A 21519-nucleotide genomic window follows, 5' to 3' on the forward strand; every position below is an offset into this window, starting at 1 on the left:
GCTCACTTCCTTCCAAGTAAGGCTATCGCAGCCCTCCGCATCCCCAGCACGAGCTATCTATAACAGCCTCCAACTGGGCTCCTCCTGGAGGTGCCGAGAAGCGCCTACACCTGGCCTTCAGCGCAGGCATGGGCTCATCAAAGCTCTTCAAGCTGCTGGGATGGGCTTTGCAGAACACCTGTAAGACAGAAGCGCAACCACGTCGGAAGGCGAATCACCCGGAGCCGCTCCCCCCCCCCCCCCGGAGCACCCGTTCCTGGGCCCTCTCCCAACGCAATGCAGCACGCGGGCTGACAGCCCCGACACCGGGAGAGCGGCTGTCAGGGCCGCTTTGCATGAGGCACACGCAGCTCCTGCCCTGCGAAGCCCTAATGTGTTGATTTACGGAGTCCTCTCGGCTGACATGGGAAAATGAGTCTGGTCATGGTTGATTTAACATTTTATGGGCAAAGAGTCAGCCTGCTATAGTAAGTTTGGACTGCCGCGAACATTTTACACGTTTACACGCGAGTCCACGGGAGAAAATATTCAAGCTACTAAGTGATGTTGATGCCCGCTTCGCTTGAGCTCCGTCGAAAACAACAGAGGTCCCAATGAAGCACATGCAGAGGTGCTGCACGCCCCGGGACGAGCGCTCAGGCTGAGCTGCGGGCTCCGGAGGGCGGACGCGGCTGAAGCCGAAGGAGCCCCGGGCAGAGCGCAGCGGAGCGGCTGCGGCAGCGCTCGCACGGAGACGGGGACCCGTGGAGGCGCCTCCCGCTGCCAGGCGCTGCTCCCCACGGCTGCCGGCCCGGCTGGGGGCGGGGGCAGGCGGCGGGCGGGGCGCGGGATGAGGCCGGGGCTCCGCCCGCCCCGGCGGAAGTGGCGGCGGCCGCGGGGCTGCCCGGAGGCTCGGGGCGACGGATCAACGCCGCGTCCCTTCTCCGTGCTGCCGGAGGAGGCTCCCCGGGTCCGGCACCTCCGGGGCCCCCGGCAGCCTCGGCAGACGCTCGGGGAGCTCCGCTCCCGCAAGACTGAGCGCTGCCGGCCGGGAAATGCGTCCTGCACATAACACTCGGGGGGTGCACCCGTGGGTAGCTCCGCACCCGAAGTGGGGGGTGGATGGGGGGAAATGCGTGCGTCTGCGCGGGGTGCCAGCCGAAGACGAGTGTTTCTTTCATTAACCTAGCAGTAATTGCCGAAAGACTCTCTTTTTGCCTGCCGCACCTAATCAAAAGCGAGAATCTGTATGTGGCACTGACAAAATCAGTAAAACTTCACCTTCGACTTTATTGATCCGAGCAGACAGGCAGAGTTTTCTATGGTGTTCAATTTAGGGAATTAAAAAAAATCACTCCGCTAACAGCATTCGGTACATTTCTAACCCATATGTCACCTCGGTGCTTTAAATAATTATATTTGCATGCAGGGAGTGATTCATAAATATGTCAGGGTTGTGAAATATAGGCAGGCATTTCAAACTTTCTATTTAAAAAACATGAATTATGGCCACGAAAAATGTGTTCCCATTTAAGGGTGATACGAAGTATTTGGTGTCTAGTACGGAGGCCCATCCATCATATAGACAATAAAGAGAGTTTTTGCCTGACGTTGGAAATTTATGGTTGCCCTTCTCTGCCCTAATAACTCAAGCATTGTGTCAGCCCGTGACAGCCTTTGCAGAAAAACAGCAACCCTGTTATCAATCAAAAAGCCCTTTTACATTTTTAGCAAAACTCTGATCATCCAGACACCCTTTTAATGTATATATTACATCATTATAGATCATTCTGCACTTTTACTGCAACTCAACAAAATGATCCATCACTCCGGGACAGTCCTGATGAACGCTGATGTAAATTATTTGCACGTCGCTAGTACAGTACCAAATGAAAAATGTACTTTAGGTGGAATTAATTTTCAGGTGTAAAAAGCTAAAGATGAAAGCGGTTGGGATTAGAAGAGCCCTAAATGCATCATTAGGGATGACCGAAAACAAGCTAACAGCTATTAAAATTGAGATTATTTTAACCTTTTCGGATCGGGGACCTCGGCAGTTTCAAGAAGGTGGCAAAGACGCACCGCTCGCTCGCTTCCCCCCTCCCCCGCCCGGCCGTGCCCATCTCGGAATTACTTCGAGGATTATCGTTCATTTGTCACTCGGGCTGTCGGATGAGGTTAATTATTGGGGTGCCCGTGCCTTTTCCAGCCACAGCCCTCCAACTTCGCGGCGCGCAGAAAAAGGCGCTGCTCCTAACGCCGCCGCATCTGGCCGATCTGCACAGTTTCCATAACAAAGTTGTCAATAAACACTCCGCACGTCTGGGAGCCTGGGGGAGGAAGCTCGGGATCGCCTCCACTGCGCGCTGCGCTCTGCGGCGCTGCGCCAACCGGCGCCGGGCGCTGCTCGGGTCAGCCTTTCCCGGAGCCTTGGCGTGGATGAGCACAAAGGCGTGCGGACGAGGTGTGGGACTGAAGGGTCAGAGCAAGGTGCCGCAGAAGCTAAAGCTTCGCTCCCACAAGCCAGGCAGCGAGCGCCAGCTCAACTACACGTGCACGGATTAGGGAACGTGATCGCTCGCTTTCGGCTGCTGGTTTAAATCGCAGCACATTGCACAACGTGAAATGCAACCGAGGATGTCGATGCGCCTGGCAGGAGCCGTGCCCTGCCCGTGCCGCGCCGCCGGAGCCGCCTGGCTCTGCTTTCGCCCGCTCCCTCCAGAAAGTTCCCTCAGGGCGGGTTTGAAACGAGAGCTGTTCGCCCAGACAACACCTGGAACATAACAGAGGGCACTTCTGCAAAACACCCTTGGCGAAAGGGCTTCAGCACGGGGATTAAAACCTTCACACTCATACACGAAACTCCCAACGTCAATAAAGGAATCTATCAAATGGCTTAAAAGGAAAGGGGCTTTATTGGGTGTGTTCGTCGCTTCCTTCTCTCTTGACGTGACAAAGGGAAGAAAACCGGGCGCATTCCTTTGAAAGCATTTAAGAAAAGGTCCGCTTCCGGAAGGAAGAAGCAAACAAACAAACAGAAAAGCGATTTTCTGCTCGTTTTGCAAAAATATCATTGGGGGACAGGGGGGAGGAAGTCTTGAGCACTTAAACGTGACTGTTATTTTGAAGATGGCTCCAAATTTATCCCCGCTTATAAGACGATTACCTACATGTCATGCAGAGCAAAATATATCTTCCTCATATATATTAGGAAAGTAATTACAATCATAAGGGTAAATATTTTCAAGCGCTATGCAAACAGAGGAGAGGTTTGGAAATCCTCTTTTCTGTTGGCAGGCATTCAGGGCAGCGCTTTGACAACAAGAAATGCCCCGCGCCTCGGCCGGGTACCTGGGCTGATGTGTCAGTTGTTATCTGGGTGCCCCCACGCTCACCTGGGGAGGAAAAAAAAAATGAAAGAAAAAATAAGAAGAAAAACAAGCTGTCCTTCCCAAATGTGTGAATTCGTGGTGCGGTATTTCCAATACACCAGAATGTTCCTTATCAGAAGTATTATCATTTTTGAAAGGGGAAAAAAAATAATGGAAGGAGACGCATCGTTCACAAAAAGCCACTGCAATGTATGGTACCTCTGTAGGAGCCGTGGGGCGGGTGGTGATACGCCAGCGCTGCCACAGCAAAGGAAACTGCCGCCCAGGACAGACAGGTAGCTGTGCTGTGCACAGAAATACAGCACAAGGACAACTCAGCAACCGGGTTTCTGTTAATTGAAAGTTGAACCTTGTTCATAAGCGATAGAAAGGAGAAGGGGGTGGAAAGGAAGACAAAAAAATCTCAAGGGCCTGTAGGGCAGTCGCTGTTTAGTTTAGAAGACCGAACGCCCTTTCCCAGCGTGATGTACAGAACCTGACGCTGAAATGGCAAGGGAGAGAGCCAGCAGGGCTGGTGCCGAGCTGCTGCAGTTCCCTCTCCCGGGGGAAGGCTCGCTCCGGGTTTTTGGGTGATCCCGACCAGGCTTTGCAGCTCGCCAGCCTGACCTGTCAAGCGGATTATTTTAGAGGGAGATTAATAGGGGAGGCGGGCTGCAATAATAATCGTTTTGTTTGATGTGACAACTTTGATAGGCGTTGATTTACTTACAAACTGATAGGCTTTTAATTGAGCGCCTCCATCCAGCTTGAGATGAAAGGAAAACCGCATTGAAAAGCTGCCCGAGTGCCCTCGAGCCTCAATACTGATTAGCCATCTCGACAGTGAATAGTTCAAGGCATTTTCAAACTTTTTTTCCTCTCTCGGTCTCGCTCTCTTCTCCTCCTCAAATATCTGCCAGCCCACTCCTTTTTAAGAGAAAATAAATCATTTCCATTGTGTGCAAATAAAATCGACTTGACATGCTTGCCAATAGCTGGTAGGTAAAGGAAAGTGTGGACTGGCACTTGTTAATTAATTCCTCCTTTGCTCTCTCTTTTTTTTTTTTTTTTTTTTTTTTTAGTTACAATTTTCCTTTGTAAGAGCAGGAAGACGGGTTTCAACCCTCAGGTTTTGTTGTTGTTGTTGTTGTTGTTTATTTTTATTTTTTATTTTTTAAAAGAAGAATAAAAGCTACCGCCACCCAAACTTCAACAAGACTACACAAGTAAGCACCAAGCAGCAACCCGGCTGCGCGGATTCATTAAACGAGGATCCCTCGCAAGGTAACGAGCAGGACGGAGTCCGTCTTCCTCAGTCGGGAGCGGAGAGAGCCGCCAGCCCCGCACTGCTCCGCAGCGCTCCGCGGGGCAGCCCGGCGGCGGGACTCCGCTTCTAGCCGCGCACTGCGCGCCTTGGGAACGGGCAGAGCTGCCGCGGCTAAGAAAGGCTTTTGGGAGGGGAGGGGATGGCTTGGCATTTGTTAGGTTTATTATTATTATATATTTTTTTACAACCGTCTACATAAAAAGTTTACAGTGCTGAGTGTGATTTAATCCTCATTTCAAAGGCTCGGCGGAAAAAAAAAAAAAAAAAAAGAGAGAGAAAAAAGAAAAGCTGTTCTCTGAAGTTACTAATGAAAGTACCCTCCGATGCTTCTACCTCAGCCAGAGAGCTTCGGGTTCGCGCTGCTCCCCGCCCGTCCCTGCTCCCCTCGGTGCGCGGTGCCGTGCGCACGGAGCGGGCACAGCGATCGCCTCGAGTCCGAGGGCCCTCCGAAGTCCCCGCACCTCCGCCGGGCCGGGAGGGAAGGGAGAGGGGAGGGGGGCTGCCCGCAGCTGACTCTGCCTTAGGACAATTAATCTTTAGGCTTTCACCCTGGGAGGCAGGATAAATACAACGAGAAAACAGATAGGAGTCTCTCTGGTCCTGTAAGGAAAACAGCTGTTCCAAGCACTTTAATGCAAATGAACACAAATGAAGGTTTCAGCTTTTTTTTTTTTTCTTCCTTTTTTTTTTTTTTTTTCTTCCAGAGTTTTACTGCACTCCATTTATCAATTGGACTTGACAACAAAAGAAAGAACGGGGGGAAAACCTGGGGCAGATTCAAGTCACTTCCACTCTGTATGAAGGAAGGGGGAGTTCCTTACGGGCACGGTGCGGGCTGTCAGTCCCGCTGCAGCAGCAGCAGCTTTTGTGCGATGCTTCTCCCTCTGCCCCCCGATCCTTTAACTGTCACGGCCTCAGAAGAACACAGCGGGCACGGTGACATGGAAGCCCGGCTCTGCCTTGCACCGACACGTTCCGGCGACACGCTCCACGATTCCAGAGAACACACAGAAATTAAAAAGTTTGTTAAAATCATCTTTCTAGGAGGCGAGGGCAGTTCCGCGTATCGCCCCGTTCTATTCAACGTGCCAAAGAGCGCAGCGGTTCAGTAAAAGCCACCCGAGATGCTGACCCGGCTGAGGGACCGACGGAGCACCGCTCTGGGGGCAGGGAGGGCGTCGGAGAAAGGCGGCCCGTAGGGAGAGGGCCGCTGGGGGCTGCCCGGCACGGGGTGGCGGTGCGGGGAAGGAGAAGACGAAGGCAAAGGCGAAGGACGGTGCTCGGCGGGGCCGAGAGCGAGCAGGGAAAGTCCTTCCCCACGCCCACCCCTCCCCGAGCGGCGCCTGTTCTGGTTGGAGTCCAGGTCAGGAATTGGCCGCGACCCCTGAAGCACTTGCCTTGTTCTTCACTTGTCAAACGTGTTTTATCTCTAAGTGACCTTTTTGTTAATGTTGTAGATTGTGTGGGCCACCATGTCAGATCCGGAAACAAAAGTAAAAGATTGATTAACACGTTTTGCCTGTGGAAAAAAAAAAAAAAATGTTACGGGATGAGGAGGTGGGGAAGAGCGGGACGGGAAGTACAAAGGGGAGAGCAGCGGGCGGCGCGGGGAGCGGCAGAAGGGCCGCGGGCAGCCTCACGCTGCGCCCCCGGAACGGCGCAGGCGGCCCCCAGCGAGGTCGGGGCGCGGAGCCGCCCGCTCCCGGGTGCGGCGTCGGGGCCGAAACGGCCGCTGCGGAGGTGGGAAGGGGAGAGCGGCCCCGCCGCCCGTTCCCGCAGAAAGACGAGTTCCGGCTCTACGCCGCAGAGCCGCTCGCTCCCTCTCTGTTTTCCTTCCTCCCTCTCTCTCCCCCTGGAGTCACACCAGGCTTGTAATCAGCAACAAAAGCTGACATAAATCAGGGCGGATTGGCAGGGCTGACAAGCCACTGACGGATGGCGGCGGGGAGCGCTGACAGCTGACGGCGGGGCGGGGACCCGCGCGGCGCGGCGCGCCGGGCGCTGCGTGACAGCGCGCGACGCCGCCGCCGCCGCCGCGTTTTCCGCGCCGCCGCAGGCCGCGCCGCATCCCCCGGCTCCTGCGGGCAGGGCCGCCACTCTGCAGGTTCTCGTCCGCGCCCGTCCCCGCGCCGTCGGCCGGGAGGGGCGGAGAGCGGCCCGCGCCCTTCCCCGGGGCCCGGCGGGGGCGGCGGAGCCGCGCCGCGGTGGGGAGTGGGGCGAAGGCCGGGCCCGGGCGCAGCGCGGCGCGAATGGACGGCGGAGGGCCGCGATCGGGTGGCTGCCGCGTCGGGGCGGTTCTCAGGGTCGGAGAGGCCCCGCGGCAGCCTCCTTCCCGGCCGGCGCCCGTCGGCCCGCGGCCGCCTCCGCCGCCGCCCGGGGAGCCGCGCTGGCCGCGGAGGAAGAAAAACGTTCGCGGCGCGTGATGTGAAACACAGAATTAACGCCCAGCCCGTCCTGGGAGCGCAAACAAGGAAGGAGGGGAGGGGAGAGGGGAGGCGGACGAGAAAGGGAAAAAAAAAAAAGAGCGAGAGCCCATTAAAAACAGAGAAAAAAAGCCCCAGAAAAGGGAACGTCACATCCCCTTGACCCTCCAATCACCTCGGGGTCCCATTTGATTGGAAGGCGGCAAAGGCTTTAATCTCAGACTAATTCAGCTGCTTTTGAAGTGAGTTTCTCCGCCAGACCCCGGGCTGGATGGGCAGCGGCTCGCAGCACAACTGAGCGCGGAGCCGAGCGCTCCGCCCGCCCGCCCCGCGCCGCGCCGCAGCCGGGAGCCGAGAGCGGCCGGGCACGGCGCAGCCGCCCGCGCCCCCCGCCCCTCGCAGCGCACGGATTACTCGGCTTTTTTTCCTCCTCTTTCTCTCCGGCCGGCTCCCCCTTCCCCCCCCCCCTCCCCACCCACGCCCTCCCCGCCAGCGAGAGCCGCGGGACATTTTATGTTTGTTTTCCTCCTCGGGGGGCGTGTGGATTTTTTCCCTTCTCGCCCGCAGAAAGCGAGTGAGCGTTTCCGAGTGCGAGCGGCGCGACTTGCCCCAGTTTTCATGCGAGGTTTTGGGTCATGATCACATCGCCCTCGCTTTCTGCTCTCAGAAGTAGTAAGCGCAGCAGCAGCCTGAGCGAGCCCGGAGGCAGCCCCCGCCGCAGCCGCAGCGCCGCCGACCTCAGTGCCGGGCCGACCGGGCACGCTGGGAGCCCCGGCAGCGCCGCCGCCAAGCCCTGCTTCCACGCCGTCCCCCCCTCGGACCCGCTGCGCCAAGCCAACCGCCTGCCCATCAAGGTGCTGAAAATGCTCACGGCGCGGACCGGCCACATCCTACACCCCGAGTACCTGCAGCCTCTCCCCTCCACGCCCGTCAGCCCCATCGAGGTAAGCAGCCCGGCCCCTCCGTGCCCTGGCCGCCCCGCATGGCGGCTGCCCCGCGCCCGTTCCGCTGCGGGTCGCGGTCGCACCGGGGACGGGCGCCTTTGATCTTAGTGCGAGGAGCTGCGCGTGGTCGTCGTTTCCGTGTTTACTCGGCTGCCTGGCGATTCCTTTTTGAATAAACTTTCATTTTTGCTCTTTTGATCTTTTTTTTACTCCTTTTGATTTTTTAAATGTTTTATTATATATATGTGTTGTGTATTTTATATATATATATATATATATATATATATATATATATATATATATATATATATATATACTTTTTTTTTTTTCTTTTTTTTTTTTTTTTGAGAGAGAGAGAGAGAGAGAGAGGAGCGGTGGGTGGAAGGAAGCGCCCCGCTCCGGGGTCACGATCCGGCCACGCCGCTCTCGCAGCTGCCGGGCGTTGCGGGGGGTGCTCGAACACGGGCTCGGCGCGGCGCGGGGCGGTTATGGCGGCGCTCGGCCCTCCGCCTTCGCCGTCTTTTGGGGGCTTCGGGGCCCCGCTCTCCCTTTCTCCACGCTGTCGGGGCCCCTCGCTGTTTTAGGAAGCGAACCTCGAAATGGAGAGGGTGGTGGGAAGGGTGTGTCCGTGGGAATGAATGATTTCACTGAGGTCTCTGCGGAGCGAAGCGCGGCTCCCCCCTGGAGCCCGGATCGTCCGGGCTCTGATTATAAATAGCGGCCGCGGTCAGGGCGCAGAAATGCGGCAGCCGACGCGGCCCGAGGGCTCCCTCACGCCAGAGGCGGGGGTCGGCGCGGGGTGGGCGCTGCCCGGTGGGCGCTGGGCGGCCGAGGGGGTGCTCGCACGGCTCCAGCGAGCCCTAGCCCTCTTTAAAGGCTTTGTGGAAAATGGTGCATGCAGGGGAGGGGGCTGTCAGGGTGATGAATGTGCACGAAATCGTTCATCGCTTCCAGGCTGGCCCCTGCAAAAACGTGCGGGACAAGAGACCTACTAGGTACGCTCCGGGCTTCTTGTTTTTTCTTTTTTTCATTTTATTTTTTTTTTTCTTTGAGCGGACTCCCCCATTAAACCTCTGTCGTTGTGTGTCTAATTCCTGCAGCTGGATGCGAAGAAAAGCCCCCTGGCCCTTTTGGCACAAACTTGCTCGCAGATAGGAAAGCCGGACCCGTCCCCTTCCTCCAAACTCTCCTCGGTCACCTCCAATGGCTCCGGAGGCGACAAGGACTCCAAGTCGGGCCCCCTGAAGCTCAGCGACATCGGCGTGGAGGACAAGTCGAGCTTCAAGCCCTACTCCAAACCGGGCGCGGAGAAGAAGGAGCCGGGGGCGGCGGGCTGCGCGGGCACCCCCGCGGCGGGGGTCGCGGCCGGAGAGAAGTCGGGATTCCGGGTGCCGAGCGCCACCTGCCAGCCGTTCACCCCAAGGACAGGCAGCCCCAACTCCAGCGCCTCCGCCTGCTCGCCCGGGCTGCTGCCGGCCGAGGGCAAAGGCGGGGAGGACAAGAAGGACTCGGAGAGCTGCGGCAAGAGCGGCGGCTCCGGCACGGAGGGCGGCCCGGGCTCCGCCGGCATCGGCCACGGCCGGATTAGTGTGAGCTGCGCCGGGATTAACGTGGAGGTCAACCAGCACCAGGAGAGCGCGCCGGGCTCCAAGCCCATCGCTTCGGACTCCGCCTCCTCCTGCAGCAGCACCACCGCCACCTCCTCCGCCTCCGTGCTGGGCTCCGGCCTCGTGGCCCCCGTCTCCCCCTACAAGCCGGGCCAGACCGTCTTCCCGCTGCCTCCGGCGGGCATGAGCTACCCGGGGACGCTGGCCGGGGCGTACGCGGGCTACCCGCCGCAGTTCCTGCCGCACGGCGTGGCGCTCGACCCCACCAAATCCTCCAGCCTGGTGGGGGCCCAGCTGGCGGCCGCGGGCAGCCTGGGCTGCAGCAAGCCGGCCGGCTCCAGCCCGCTGGCGGGCGCGTCGCCGCCGTCGGTGATGACGGCCAGCCTGTGCCGAGACCCGTACTGCCTGAGTTATCACTGCGCCAGCCACCTGGCCGGCGCCGCCGGCGCCTCCTGCGCCCACGACCAGGCCCTCAAGTCCGGATACCCCCTGGTGTACCCCACGCACCCCCTGCACGGCGTGCACTCCTCGCTGACCGGCGCCACGCCGCCCTCGCTGGCTGGCCACCCCCTGTACCCCTACGGCTTCATGCTCCCCAACGACCCCCAGCCGCACATCTGCAACTGGGTGTCGGCCAACGGACCCTGCGACAAGCGCTTCGCCACCTCGGAGGAGCTGCTTAGCCACTTGCGGACCCATACTGCCTTCCCGGGCACCGATAAACTCCTCTCCAGCTACCCCAGCTCCTCGTCGCTGGCCAGCGCGGCGGCCGCGGCCATGGCGTGCCACATGCACATCCCCACCACGGGCGCCCCGGGCAGTCCGGGCACGCTGGCGCTGCGCAGCCCGCACCACGCTCTGGGACTCGGCAGCCGCTACCACCCGTACTCCAAGAGCCCGCTGCCCACCCCCGGCGCGCCCGTGCCCGTGCCCGCCGCCACGGGACCCTACTACTCCCCTTACGCACTGTACGGGCAGAGACTCACCACAGCCTCGGCGCTGGGCTACCAGTGAGCGGCGCGGGCGGGAGGGGGAGGGAGGGAGGGGAGGGATGGAGCCCTCCGAATTCGGTGGAAGTCGGCAAGGAAAAAACAAAAAAAACGACAACAAACATCCCCCCCCCCACAAAACAGAAATGGGACTTTTTATACGATAGTGTTCATCTGAGGACTGGATCCGTGAGCACTGTATTTATTTATGTTAGCTTCAAGCGGGACAACGAATCATAAAGTGCATTACTTAACTGAGCTCAATAGGTAAAAGTGGAACACCCATTGTAGAATATAAATAAAAAGATAGAGGTCTTCTCTTTAATGTTACTTTAAAATTGCTATGATTGTATCGTACGTTCTTATTTAATGTCTCATTGAAACAACAAAAAAAAATTTACATGCATGTTTGTTACTAAAAAAACAACTCGCAATTTGTCAGTTATAATTTCAAATTGCAATTATTTTTAAGGTGTATACCCTTGAAAGAGAATTGGTATTTTTTTGTATGTATTCTGGAAGAAAAACAAAAACAATTCTATTCCAAAAACCTCATTTGCCTTATTTTGTTCTTTAAAAGGAACACTTAACTATTTTTAATTTTTAAGTCCACCCTGTAACGAGGGTTAAGTAAGGTTTACGTCATGTACTAAAATAGACAATGTATCGCTTTAAAGATTAAAATTCCGTATATTTGATGTATTAAAAGGTTTTACTTTTTTTTTTTTTTTTTTTTTTTTTTTTTCATACGCTTGGATTCTGTTATAAACCTGAGTAGGTCTTGGATGAAGGCGGTTGCTACTTTCTCCTTCAGCGTTTATTCAATTTTAATTAAAAATTTTAAAAAAAGAAAGAAAGAAAGAAAGAAAAATAGAGTTTTTTTATTATTATTATTGCTACCCCAGGGCTCTCTTAAAAAAAAAAAAAAAAAAAAAAAAAGACGAAAAGGATTTTTTTTTTTTTTAAATCTTCACCCCCCCCCCTTCAGTAGAGTTGGTGGGCACGGAGCGGGCAGGATGAGGTTCGCTCCCGTCTCTGCCCCTTTCCCGAGGAAAATGAACTTTTCTTTTTTTTTTTTTTTCTTTTTCCTCAAAAGAGCATTTTACTGTGAAAACCGTTTTCTTTTCGATGCGAGCTTCAATTAACTGGCGGCGTTCTTTCTTTAGGAAGAGACGCGGGGAAGGCAGCACTGTTGGTAAAAGAGTAAGAAGATTATCCGAAAGCTTTTTACAGTGTAACGCGTAACCATTCATCTCCTTTTCTAAGTGAGAAGTTCCGAAGTAATTGGGAAGCGCTATTTGATCTCACCCGGTTATTTTCAATTTCTTTCTTTCTTCAGTTCGTACCGCAGTGCAAAAAAAAACCAAAACCAAAAACAAAAAAAAAGAAACATAATAATAATAATAATAAAAAAATCGGACTGCTCTGGGAGCTGCTTTTCTTTTAAGAAGAAGGGAAGGGCCGGGGACGAAGGATCCCAGCAAACCGCCCGCAGCCGGCAGCGATGCCGAGGGCCGCCCCGGCCGCGTTGCTGCCCGCCCGGCACAGCCCCGCCGCGGCCAGGAGCAGCCGCCGACACCGCGTTGCACCGCGCCGATGGGAAGAGCGGCTCCGCGCCCTGCCCGCTGCCGGCCCGGCGCAAGGCGAGCGGCGGCCGGGCTCGGCGAGGAGTTGGCCTGCCTCCCTCCTCCCGCATCCCCGCGATACAATTACTGTTCAAAGTTTCCCGCGGTGCCCAGATGCTAATTAGTCTAATACATTTACTCCAGATAATTGGTGCGAGTTAGCGTTAACGTGCAGAGCGGAGAGGAGCGGGCGGCTAACGAAGGGCCGGCGTTCTCTCGGCCCGGCTCGGAGCGGGGCCGCACCGGGCTCGGCGGGTGCTGAGCGGCTCTTTGGGGACACTGCTCCGCCATCGGCACGGAGCGGCTCGGCGCTTTCACCAAGCGGTGGTTCCCTCCCCCCCCTTAAATGGGAAAAGGAGCAGCGCGTAGCGCCGGTTTGGGGAATGTAAAACGAGCTCTCGTTGTGAACTGATGAGTTCGGGGAAAGGAGAGAAGGGCAGCGCCGTTAACCGCACCGAGCAAACTTCACTGATAAAACGCATCGGCCGCGAGCGGGGCCGGGAGGCGGCAGGAGTCGGCGGGCAGCCGAGCGGCGCGGCCCCAACCCAGCCACAGCCACAGCCCAGCCGCAGCCCGGCCCGGGCCCTCCGCCACCCGCGAGTCGGGGAAAGGGCCACTGCGGCTCCAGCGGGGCGTGCGAGCCCGGTGCCGTTACGGCGATCAAAAAGCACCGCCGCTTCTCCGCACGTACTCCACAATTAGAGATTTCTAACAGCTGCACCTCCGACTCCGCTCGCTGCAATCCGTCAGCAGCCAGGTGTTCGGGTCTGTCGGAGGGAGAGCGGGGGAGTTCCGTGCGCCGGAGCCTTAATTGCAGCGCTGCGGCTCCCAGCTCTGAAAGTTGTGCGCGAGGGGTTCTGATGCGAGTGATAAAATGAGCGCTTAACGTTATTATTGCCGTTCTGCTCAGATACTGTCAGCGACATTAATGACAAATGGAAACGGCTTATTTTATATGGAGAGCGGTGCTAAGGAGGGCTCTCTCCCCGGCTTGTTAAATATTTGACCTGGCAAGTGTCACGGAGGATTTTGATATTAATCTAGGAAATTCGCTATTTTTTCTAATGGAGATTGACTTATGGACATTAATGTTTTTAGGTAAAAGGGCCGCGTTTGTTATTTCGTTCTCCCGTTCCGACTAGCTGGATGGCTCGAGGAGCTGACAGCAGCCGCTGGTCCATGCCACCGAACTAAAGTAATTTCACAGTGAAAAACCAGCTCGGGAGGACAAGCAACAGAAGGGCAAAACCCATCACAACCCCAAACTCAGATCGATCTGACCGGAGTCAGGCATACATTAGTTTGAATTAAACAGTTTCATCTTCCTCACAAATCTTTTTTGAACACTAAAGATAAACTCATGTAATATTTAAATCAACTCCTGTCAGATGCTAAGTGCAACCGAAGAACCAAAATAAAAATTAATGACTTTCCCGGCGCTGTGCGAGGCTCGCTCTGGGTGCCGCTTCGACAAAATACTTCTGATAAGCGACGCTTAGAAAAGAAGGGTTCTGTTTATCTTATCTATGGGGAAATGTAATTAAGCTGGTTTTATGAAACAATAAAACACAGACTCCACAGACAGCAAAGGAGTTCCTGCAGTATATCTCGGCCTATATGGGCATATGTATCTTGGCTTGTGCGCGCAGGTCGATACCAAACACACACATACATGTTTGCCTTCCTGATTTCCGAGCGGACGGCGGAGCTGAGCACGGGGATGCCTCTGCGACGGGGGCATTTATTCGGCGGTAGGAGGCCCCGTTTTGTGGGATGGGAAAGTCGTTCCCCACCACCTCCAAATCCGCCCTGAACGCTGCGGCCCCGCTTCCCTGCGCCGGGGCTTTGCTGAGCCGTGCGGGCTGCGAGCGAGATGGCCCAGGCAAGCACAGCCTGGAAAGGCCCAGGCTGGTCCGAAAAGGGGCACACGTGCATTCCTGTTCTCTGAAATACAGACCAAACTGCACTCTTTAACATTTAGAAAAGACAGAGAGAAATACTGCCTTTCTTTTATATTATTGGCTTTCACTGCAGGCTTTCGGTAGGACGCCTTTTGGTGTTGTTGTTTTGTTGTTTTTTTTTTTCCTTCCTAAAAAGAGCGAATCTGAAGTTGGAAAAGATCTGGAGGCGGCATCACCAGCTCTCCTTTCCATCCGGGCCACGAGAATTGCCCCGTTCACTTCCAGCCCCGAGCTCACACACTGCCCGACGGTCGCACAGCCCCGGGCGGAGATGGTGGATCCCCACTGGGGCTCTCCCACAACTCGCTGCGTGGCAGCTGGGGGCAGATTCCCTTTTCACATTAAAACATTCAAATAAAAATAAAATGTTGCGAAGAAGTATAAAGGCGTCAAAAGAAAAAAAAAGACGGACCCTAGCACCGAAAGCTCTCACCTCTCCGGAGGTACGCTGCTTAGGCAGCAGAGACGGGGCTGAAATTTGAGCGCGTTGCGCACTCGGGTTGTGCATAAACACGGAGAGGCCGTCCCGGTGCCGGCGCTCCCAGCCGGGCCCGCCAGGTGCTGCGGTGCGGACCCCTCTGGCCGCGGGCCGGGAAGCGCCCGCTCAGCGCTGCGCGGGGTCCCTCCTGCCCTCATGTCTGAAATCCATCCCCGCTCCCCTCGCAGCCATCCCGTCTGTCCCCTGCGTGGAACAAAGCGAAGCCGTTCAGGCTTTGGATATTGTAAGAAGCCTCGTGTGTGTTTTATTATTTTTTATTTTTTTTAAGTCTTCAGATGAATTAAAGACAACCTGACAATGCTGTCATCTGTCTTCAACGTCACATCAAGGCAAGCAGTAATGATAACAGAGCAGCAGAAGGACGCCTACTGAAACCTGGAGGATATATATACGCATACATACACACGCATATATATATACTCCTCAGAACAGTTCGAAAGAACAAAATTAGATCGCTGTTCTTAGGCCATCGCGGTGAAAACGTCAAACAACGATTTATATTTAAGCAACAGCCTCACATTTCCCCCTCTACTCTGCGAGGCGCGCGCTCCTCGGTCCTCACCACCTCTGCGGGAAGGGGCAGGAGGACGGGCGGCCGCACCTCCTGTTCCCCAACTACTACGACCAAATGGGAACGCGAACGCGCCGCCCTCCCCCTCCGTGCCCTCGGGCTCTCGCTTCGCCCAGCGGCCGCTTCCCCGAGGTGAGGGCCCCGAGCCCCCCGGTGCGGCGGCGGGCAGGAGGCGGCTCCCTTTGTCTGCGGCCCGGCGGGGCCGTGTCGGCAGCGGGACGGCCGTGGGGTCCCGCCCGCCAGGCGGCGCTGCCGGGCCCGCCCCCGCGGGGCGCTGCGGATGAGCGCGCCCTCTCCGCTTCGCTCCGCTCAGGGCGCCGGGCGCGGCTCCCCACGGCCAGGCCGAGCCCCGCGGCCCCGGGCAGAGCGGCGGCGGCCCGGCCCCAGCGAGATTGCGCGTGCGGGGGCGGCAGGGATCGCGGGGCCCATCCGAAGGGAAGAATCGCAGCGTAAATGGATTTAGCGAGATGGAAGCAGATAGGCCGGACTAAGGGGGGAGGGGGGAAAGAGTGGGGGGAATGTGGCATTGGTGATTTTTTTTTTTAAATCACTCTTGTAATCTCATTCAGTCTGAAGGGTAAATAAATTGCAGTTGTATGAAAAACAATTGGCGCTACATGTGTTCATAACAGATGGGATCTTATCACAGTTTAACTGTAATAAATTCTGACTTCTGGAAATTGTAATCTTTGCTCCACCGTAGATGTTGTCTCGTTTCTGCTGTAATAACAGCGCTGCAAACTTCTGCGAGCGAGCAGAAAAGTTTCGGCGCTGGCGCAACTCAGCAGCCCCACATCCTGCGGCCACCGCGCCGCCAGCGCTCTCCCAAAGTTTTGCTGAAAACACCCTCGGAAATCAAAGGGAGAGAAACTGCTGGCGCCCAGGGAGGCGAACAGCTGATCCTGCCCCCGTCGGCGACGTTATTTACCAAGGCCAATGATCACGGCCCTTAAAAGACACGCAGAGCGGCGAAGAATGAGCTCTCTGTGTGGAGCAGCCCTGGCAAGTGACAGATCACGCTTCACTTCGCGAGCGCAGAAAATGTCAGAGGAACGCAGCTCCCGAGGAAGCCGAGACCAAAGTTCAGATTAATCCCCCCGCGCTTCACATCACAAAATTAAAATATAAATTTGAATAACCGCCGAAAGAATAAAATTATAACAATAAATTGCCAAAATTCACCGAGGCTGGGGACTAATTATTCTCCCCATCTCAGCTTCCCACTGCTGTTTATCAAGTCGCAGGATAAATGCTTGTAAATCCATTCCATTTCCATAAATTCTCTCGCCGCCTTCTTTTTGGCCAATGCTTTTGCAACATTAATTGATTTTATTGCACTTTCTGAAGTCACTGTATATTACGCTCAAGCAAGTTTGCTCTGAAAGCGTTGCTCTTTCCATCGTCGCATGAAAGCGAGGAAGGGGAATTACTGAAGCCACCACAGCCTCGAGTCTCCTTTTTTTCCCTGCTGTGATCTTGATGGCAAATGCGAACTGCAAATTACAAGTTTCTAATAATCCGCGCTGTTACAGAACACAGCCCCTGTATCGCCGGTGAGAAATTACCACGAATCCCAGCAACGCGTTTCCCCATTGTTTCTAAACCGGGGGTGGGGCGGAGGGGTAAAACGCTACTGAGCGACCGAGATCAAACAGACCGAAGAACGCTTATGGAGTGAGTCATTACCGCTACTGGACGGACAGCAGTTATTTTTAGGAAAGGATTTTCGATGTATAACTGCAAGTTTAATTCTCCTTAGAAGTACACATGCTCCAGGTTTCACAAACCCTTCTCCCATTCCCTCTTAGTCTCCTTAGGAGTACTGCACCCAACCAGCCTTCACCCGGCGGACCTTAATACCAGAGATCGCCCTGTGCTCTCCGGCTGCACCCCGCCCCGAGCCGAAGCCGCCCCGCACCTCGCACCGGGCAGCTCCAGCCCCGCGGCTCCGGCGCTGCCCACGGGCCGGACCCAGCCGGGCTCCGTCCGCCCCACACAGATGTACTTGAAGGCACGGGGGTGATGCGAGAGCCTTGTTAAATGGATGGGGATAACTACTGGAGGTGACCGAAGACACGTGCAGGTTTCAGGTAGGACAGCAGACCTGCCGCTAAAATCGAACCTACCCTTCCCATTGCAGGTTCGGCGTTCGTGCCCCACCCTTGCCTGTCCAGCCTTCCTTCCCTCTCACACTCGCTGCTACCCACTGACCGAGACGCTGAGCAGAAGTAGCAATCGGTTACCAGGCTGCAGCCCAGCCCCGAGGTTCCCAGCCCAGCCCACACCGCTTGTCGGGGCACATCTGCACTCCCCCCCCTTCCCGGGGAGGGAGCACTGACTGGGGTGGCCCGGCCCTGGGGAGAAGTCACTCCTTGCCGTTTTTGGCAAGCCCAGCAGAACCAGGGATTCCCAACTGCTCAGCTCTTTCCAAGGCAAAGCCCCCTTGGCTGGGAAAGGCCTCTGGTACAGTATATCCCACTATCACAGCTTTAGAGGGATCCATTGAGCTGGGATTGGAACACACTGTGGAAGTGATCCCATTCCTGACACCCTTCCAGCCATCACAAGACACACACTTGCAGCTGCAGTATAATGTGGTTTCACTCAGGTCAGTAATCTTAGGACCAGATTCTCAAACCGCGATCCAGCTGACATTTGCAGGAAACCCATCTCCCGTCTTGCGCAGCTCAAAGTCCTTAATCCTTTCTGGAGGAGACGTTCTCTCCTACCAGCAAGGATGAACTGCCAACATCACCTGCTGCTTTTTCTCCATGCCTTAAGTGCTCATCTCAACGCAGAACACATCAGTTCCCAGATCTGGAAGTCTTAAGCCCACAGTTCTCGCTTATTAGGGCTATTCTCAATCACTGGGCTATTCTCATGTGGGAAAAATCCCCACCCCTCCTTTGAAGGCATTTCACTTTGCATAAAAATGCACTAGGCCGGGGGAAGGAGAAGGAAGGAACGAGACTATTAAGTCTACTGGTTACGGAGCTTGCCAAAGCCTGGAGCTCTGGTTTCCCAGTCAGCGCTCAGAAGGAGATTTAATCAGGTTCCCACCAAGTCTTCCTTCATCCAAGAGAAAAACGTTCTACACGAAAAAGAGGTAACACTTTCAACTACCCCTTTGCATCCTAGATGATAATTACAGAATTGGATACTCACCTATTCAGGTAAAACAGCGGTGCAACACTGATCTGTATCCACTAACTTCTTAGATAAATAACAGAGACCTTCCAGTAATCCCTTTTTAAAGCAAGTCCAAGCCACCACTGCATGTTAGGGGACAGCAACCTTTGCCTAGCAAGGCCTGACAAAAATTTTCACACCGCCTGCATTGATTACAGCAAATAAAAAGGGGTAATGAGGTTCTTGTAGAAGAGTTGGCATTGCATGGTAATGCAGTTCTCCTTTTTGGTATTTGTCACTTTGCTTCACTCCATATGGAAGAACGAGAGACCATCCCATCCTTCTGCTGCTCACCCCACCAATGTCACACTCCACAAGAAGCCACCAACAGACAGAGGCAAAGGCAGTCAAAAATGTTAGTTGTCCCAACTGGCATTTTTCTGATTTTTTTTTTTTTCTGATACTCCATTAAAAACAAACAAAAAACCATAATAATACAGCTATTTGCCACAACAAAATACTTCAGCCTATGACTCAAAATGTTCAGATTCTTTTTTTTTTTTTTTTATATCCTTCTCCCTACCCTCCTAATTCCCCTCCCTTTGCAAGATTATGATTTCCTTAAATATATATTGCACCAGCAGGCTGGGGGAATGTGTTCCAGATAAAACAGATGAGCAGAAATAAGTTCTTTTTCAGAAGGATCAGCTGCTAAATGCATTCCAGTAGAGGTGTCAAAGAGATTTTATGAAGAGAACTAATCACATTTTTAATTACGTCTTCATACTGACTTTACAGAGTTAGGGTAAAAAGCTATTCTTGATCAAAAGCAGATATCCTACTTACATCAATGGGTTTATAAAAAGACTGAGAATGGAATTTAGACCAGATGGAGAAAATGAAAGAAAAGTTTATTAACTGTATCATTAGGTGGAGAAACAAATAGTTGTTGATGTATCTACAAATCAGGTACTGACAAATTTTGAACAAACTGACTACCAGGAGTGTCACCATCTTGTTCTAGAGTTAAATGAGTTGTGGAAGCGTTAGAGCACGTCTTACCTCCTCAATTGACAGCACATTTTTTTACACTATTTACAGGCTGAGTTAGAAGGGTACAGTTCCCTATATGTAGATATTCTCAAAGTACACAAGAATAATGCTAAATACCATTAGTGACAAATGTTACCATTATAGCTTATCCCTATTAGAGAAGATACCTGTGTATCATTATAGCTGCCTATGTACCAGATCACAGATAAGGGAATAAAAAAATAATTCTCTACAGAAGAAAATATTTACTCTTCTAACAAAAACAGTTAGACTTGTATAAACATGATGTTCCACATGGTTAATTGTGCTTGCTGTTTAATGGGATCGTGTCACTTCACATTTATCCTTTTAAGCTGTTAAACATACACATATGCTAAATTCAAAACCTGGTGTGAAATTCTGGTCAACCTGACATCAGAAAAAGTTTTCTAACAATTCTCCTGGAACAAAAAGATAATAATAATAATAATAATAATAATAATAATAATAATAATAATAATAATAATAATAATAGTAATAACAATAAAAGAAAGTCCTAAATCTTACAAATTCAAGTTCCATATTAATGAGAATTAAGTATGCCCCACACAGTTCTATTTTTCATGACAATCTGTGAAGGAACTTGGGATTTCCATGGAGGAAGTTGTGGGAATTTTGCTTTTCCAGCTGTGACAAGAAGGTTCCAAAAATCTGAAGAGATCATCCAAGGTGGATCAGAAGTAAACAGGTAAAAAAAATGACCTCGAACACACACACACACACACAGAGACACAAACACACATGCTTTTAGATGGAAAGGAGAACACACAAGTGGGTTTTGGCCATTGTAACACAGGTGCAGTCAACTCTGAGCTGATATCTCCCAAGGTAGTAAGAATGCAGGGAATTTAATGGTCACATCTGCCCCATCAGACCTCTTTCAATGTTTTAGCTAAAAGATTGCTGCATTCAAGTGATGGGTGAAATGTGTGCATTTTTAGCTTGTATGTATAATTTATACTGAGAAGACTTGACCAGGCACTCTTCCAAGAAAATAATGGAATAATAATTCTAAAAATAAACTACAACAACGAGAATTAAAAATCCTTTAAATTAGGGAGCAAGTAATAAAGAGAGAGAGAGAAAAAAAGAGGACTTTATATGTAAAGAACAGCATTATTATTATTATTATTTTAGTACAGAGCACCTTGAAAAACACCTACATCTGTTCTGATAGCTAATCAACCTGGCTGAAACAAATAACAGCTTTAGGTTAGTATTTAGCCCAGTTTGTGTATGGATGGATACAGTGACTCGTTTACACAGTGACTCATTTACACACTGACTTGAGAAGTAGCAGAACCAAGTGGTGAGTTTTATATCTTCATCTTGAAAACAATCATTGCATAACCATGTTATTTCATCATCTATTAAATGTTAAACTCATTTGTGCAACATTACCCCAGTCTTTTTGTTGCAAACACTAAAGTGTGGACAGACATATTTCTGTGAAGTCTCTTTTGATGTATTTTGTAATAGTTCAATTCTGGAAAGAAATTAATTGTGTGCTTTAGAACAGATAAAAGGAAACTATGCTCTCCACACCCCCATCACAAGCTCTCCTTAGGAATGTGAGTACATACAATTCTGGAAGTGTAATAATCATCATCTTGCTCATTACCTGGACCTCCAGGGCTAAATCACAAACCTTTACACCTCAAGTTAAATACTATAGCTAGCAGCTGTAGCATACTCATATCCGCTGTTGGCCAGATGTAGACATGGAATGGGAGGCAGAGCAGAGTGAACAGTGGGCTATATATACATACCTACTCAAAAGCAAGTTAAAGATTGGCTAGAGACTAATCCATTTTATAGCCTAAGAAAATGATTTTCAGAGGAGCTGAACTGCAGGTGCTATTCCTCTCTCTCTCTTATTATTTATTTATTTATTTAAAGCTCAGCTTAACTCTAGTGGTAGTATTATCAGCGCTCACTACAGTATAGGAAAGCATGGAAAATACCTTAGATTCTGACATTCTTTGTGGCAGGGCCCATTGTG

At 52.8% G+C, this 21519-nt stretch overlaps 1 protein-coding gene across 1 annotated transcript; it reads left to right on the forward strand.

Moving 5' to 3' along the window:
- Positions 1–7570: 7570 nt before the first annotated feature.
- On the forward strand, positions 7571–10978 carry ZNF503 (zinc finger protein 503). The gene is made up of 2 exons (XM_031602985.2): positions 7571–8044; positions 9145–10978. Exons 1-2 carry the CDS (start codon positions 7736–7738, stop codon positions 10663–10665), a joined length of 1830 nt encoding a protein of 609 aa, XP_031458845.1. The 5' UTR covers positions 7571–7735; the 3' UTR covers positions 10666–10978.
- The last annotated feature ends 10541 nt before the right edge of the window (positions 10979–21519 follow it).

Source organism: Phasianus colchicus, chromosome 8 (genome assembly GCF_987193195.1).
Source record: "Phasianus colchicus chromosome 8, bPhaCol1.hap1.1, whole genome shotgun sequence".
Taxonomy (NCBI): Eukaryota; Metazoa; Chordata; class Aves; order Galliformes; family Phasianidae; genus Phasianus; species Phasianus colchicus.

Coding starts and splice junctions, on each gene's coding strand:
- ZNF503 (XM_031602985.2), top strand. CDS start 7,736: ATGATCACATCGCCCTCGCTTTCTGCTCTCAGAAGTAGTAAGCGCAGC. Junction 8,045..9,144: donor CGCCCGTCAGCCCCATCGAG/GTAAGCAGCCCG, acceptor TAATTCCTGCAG/CTGGATGCGAAGAAAAGCCC.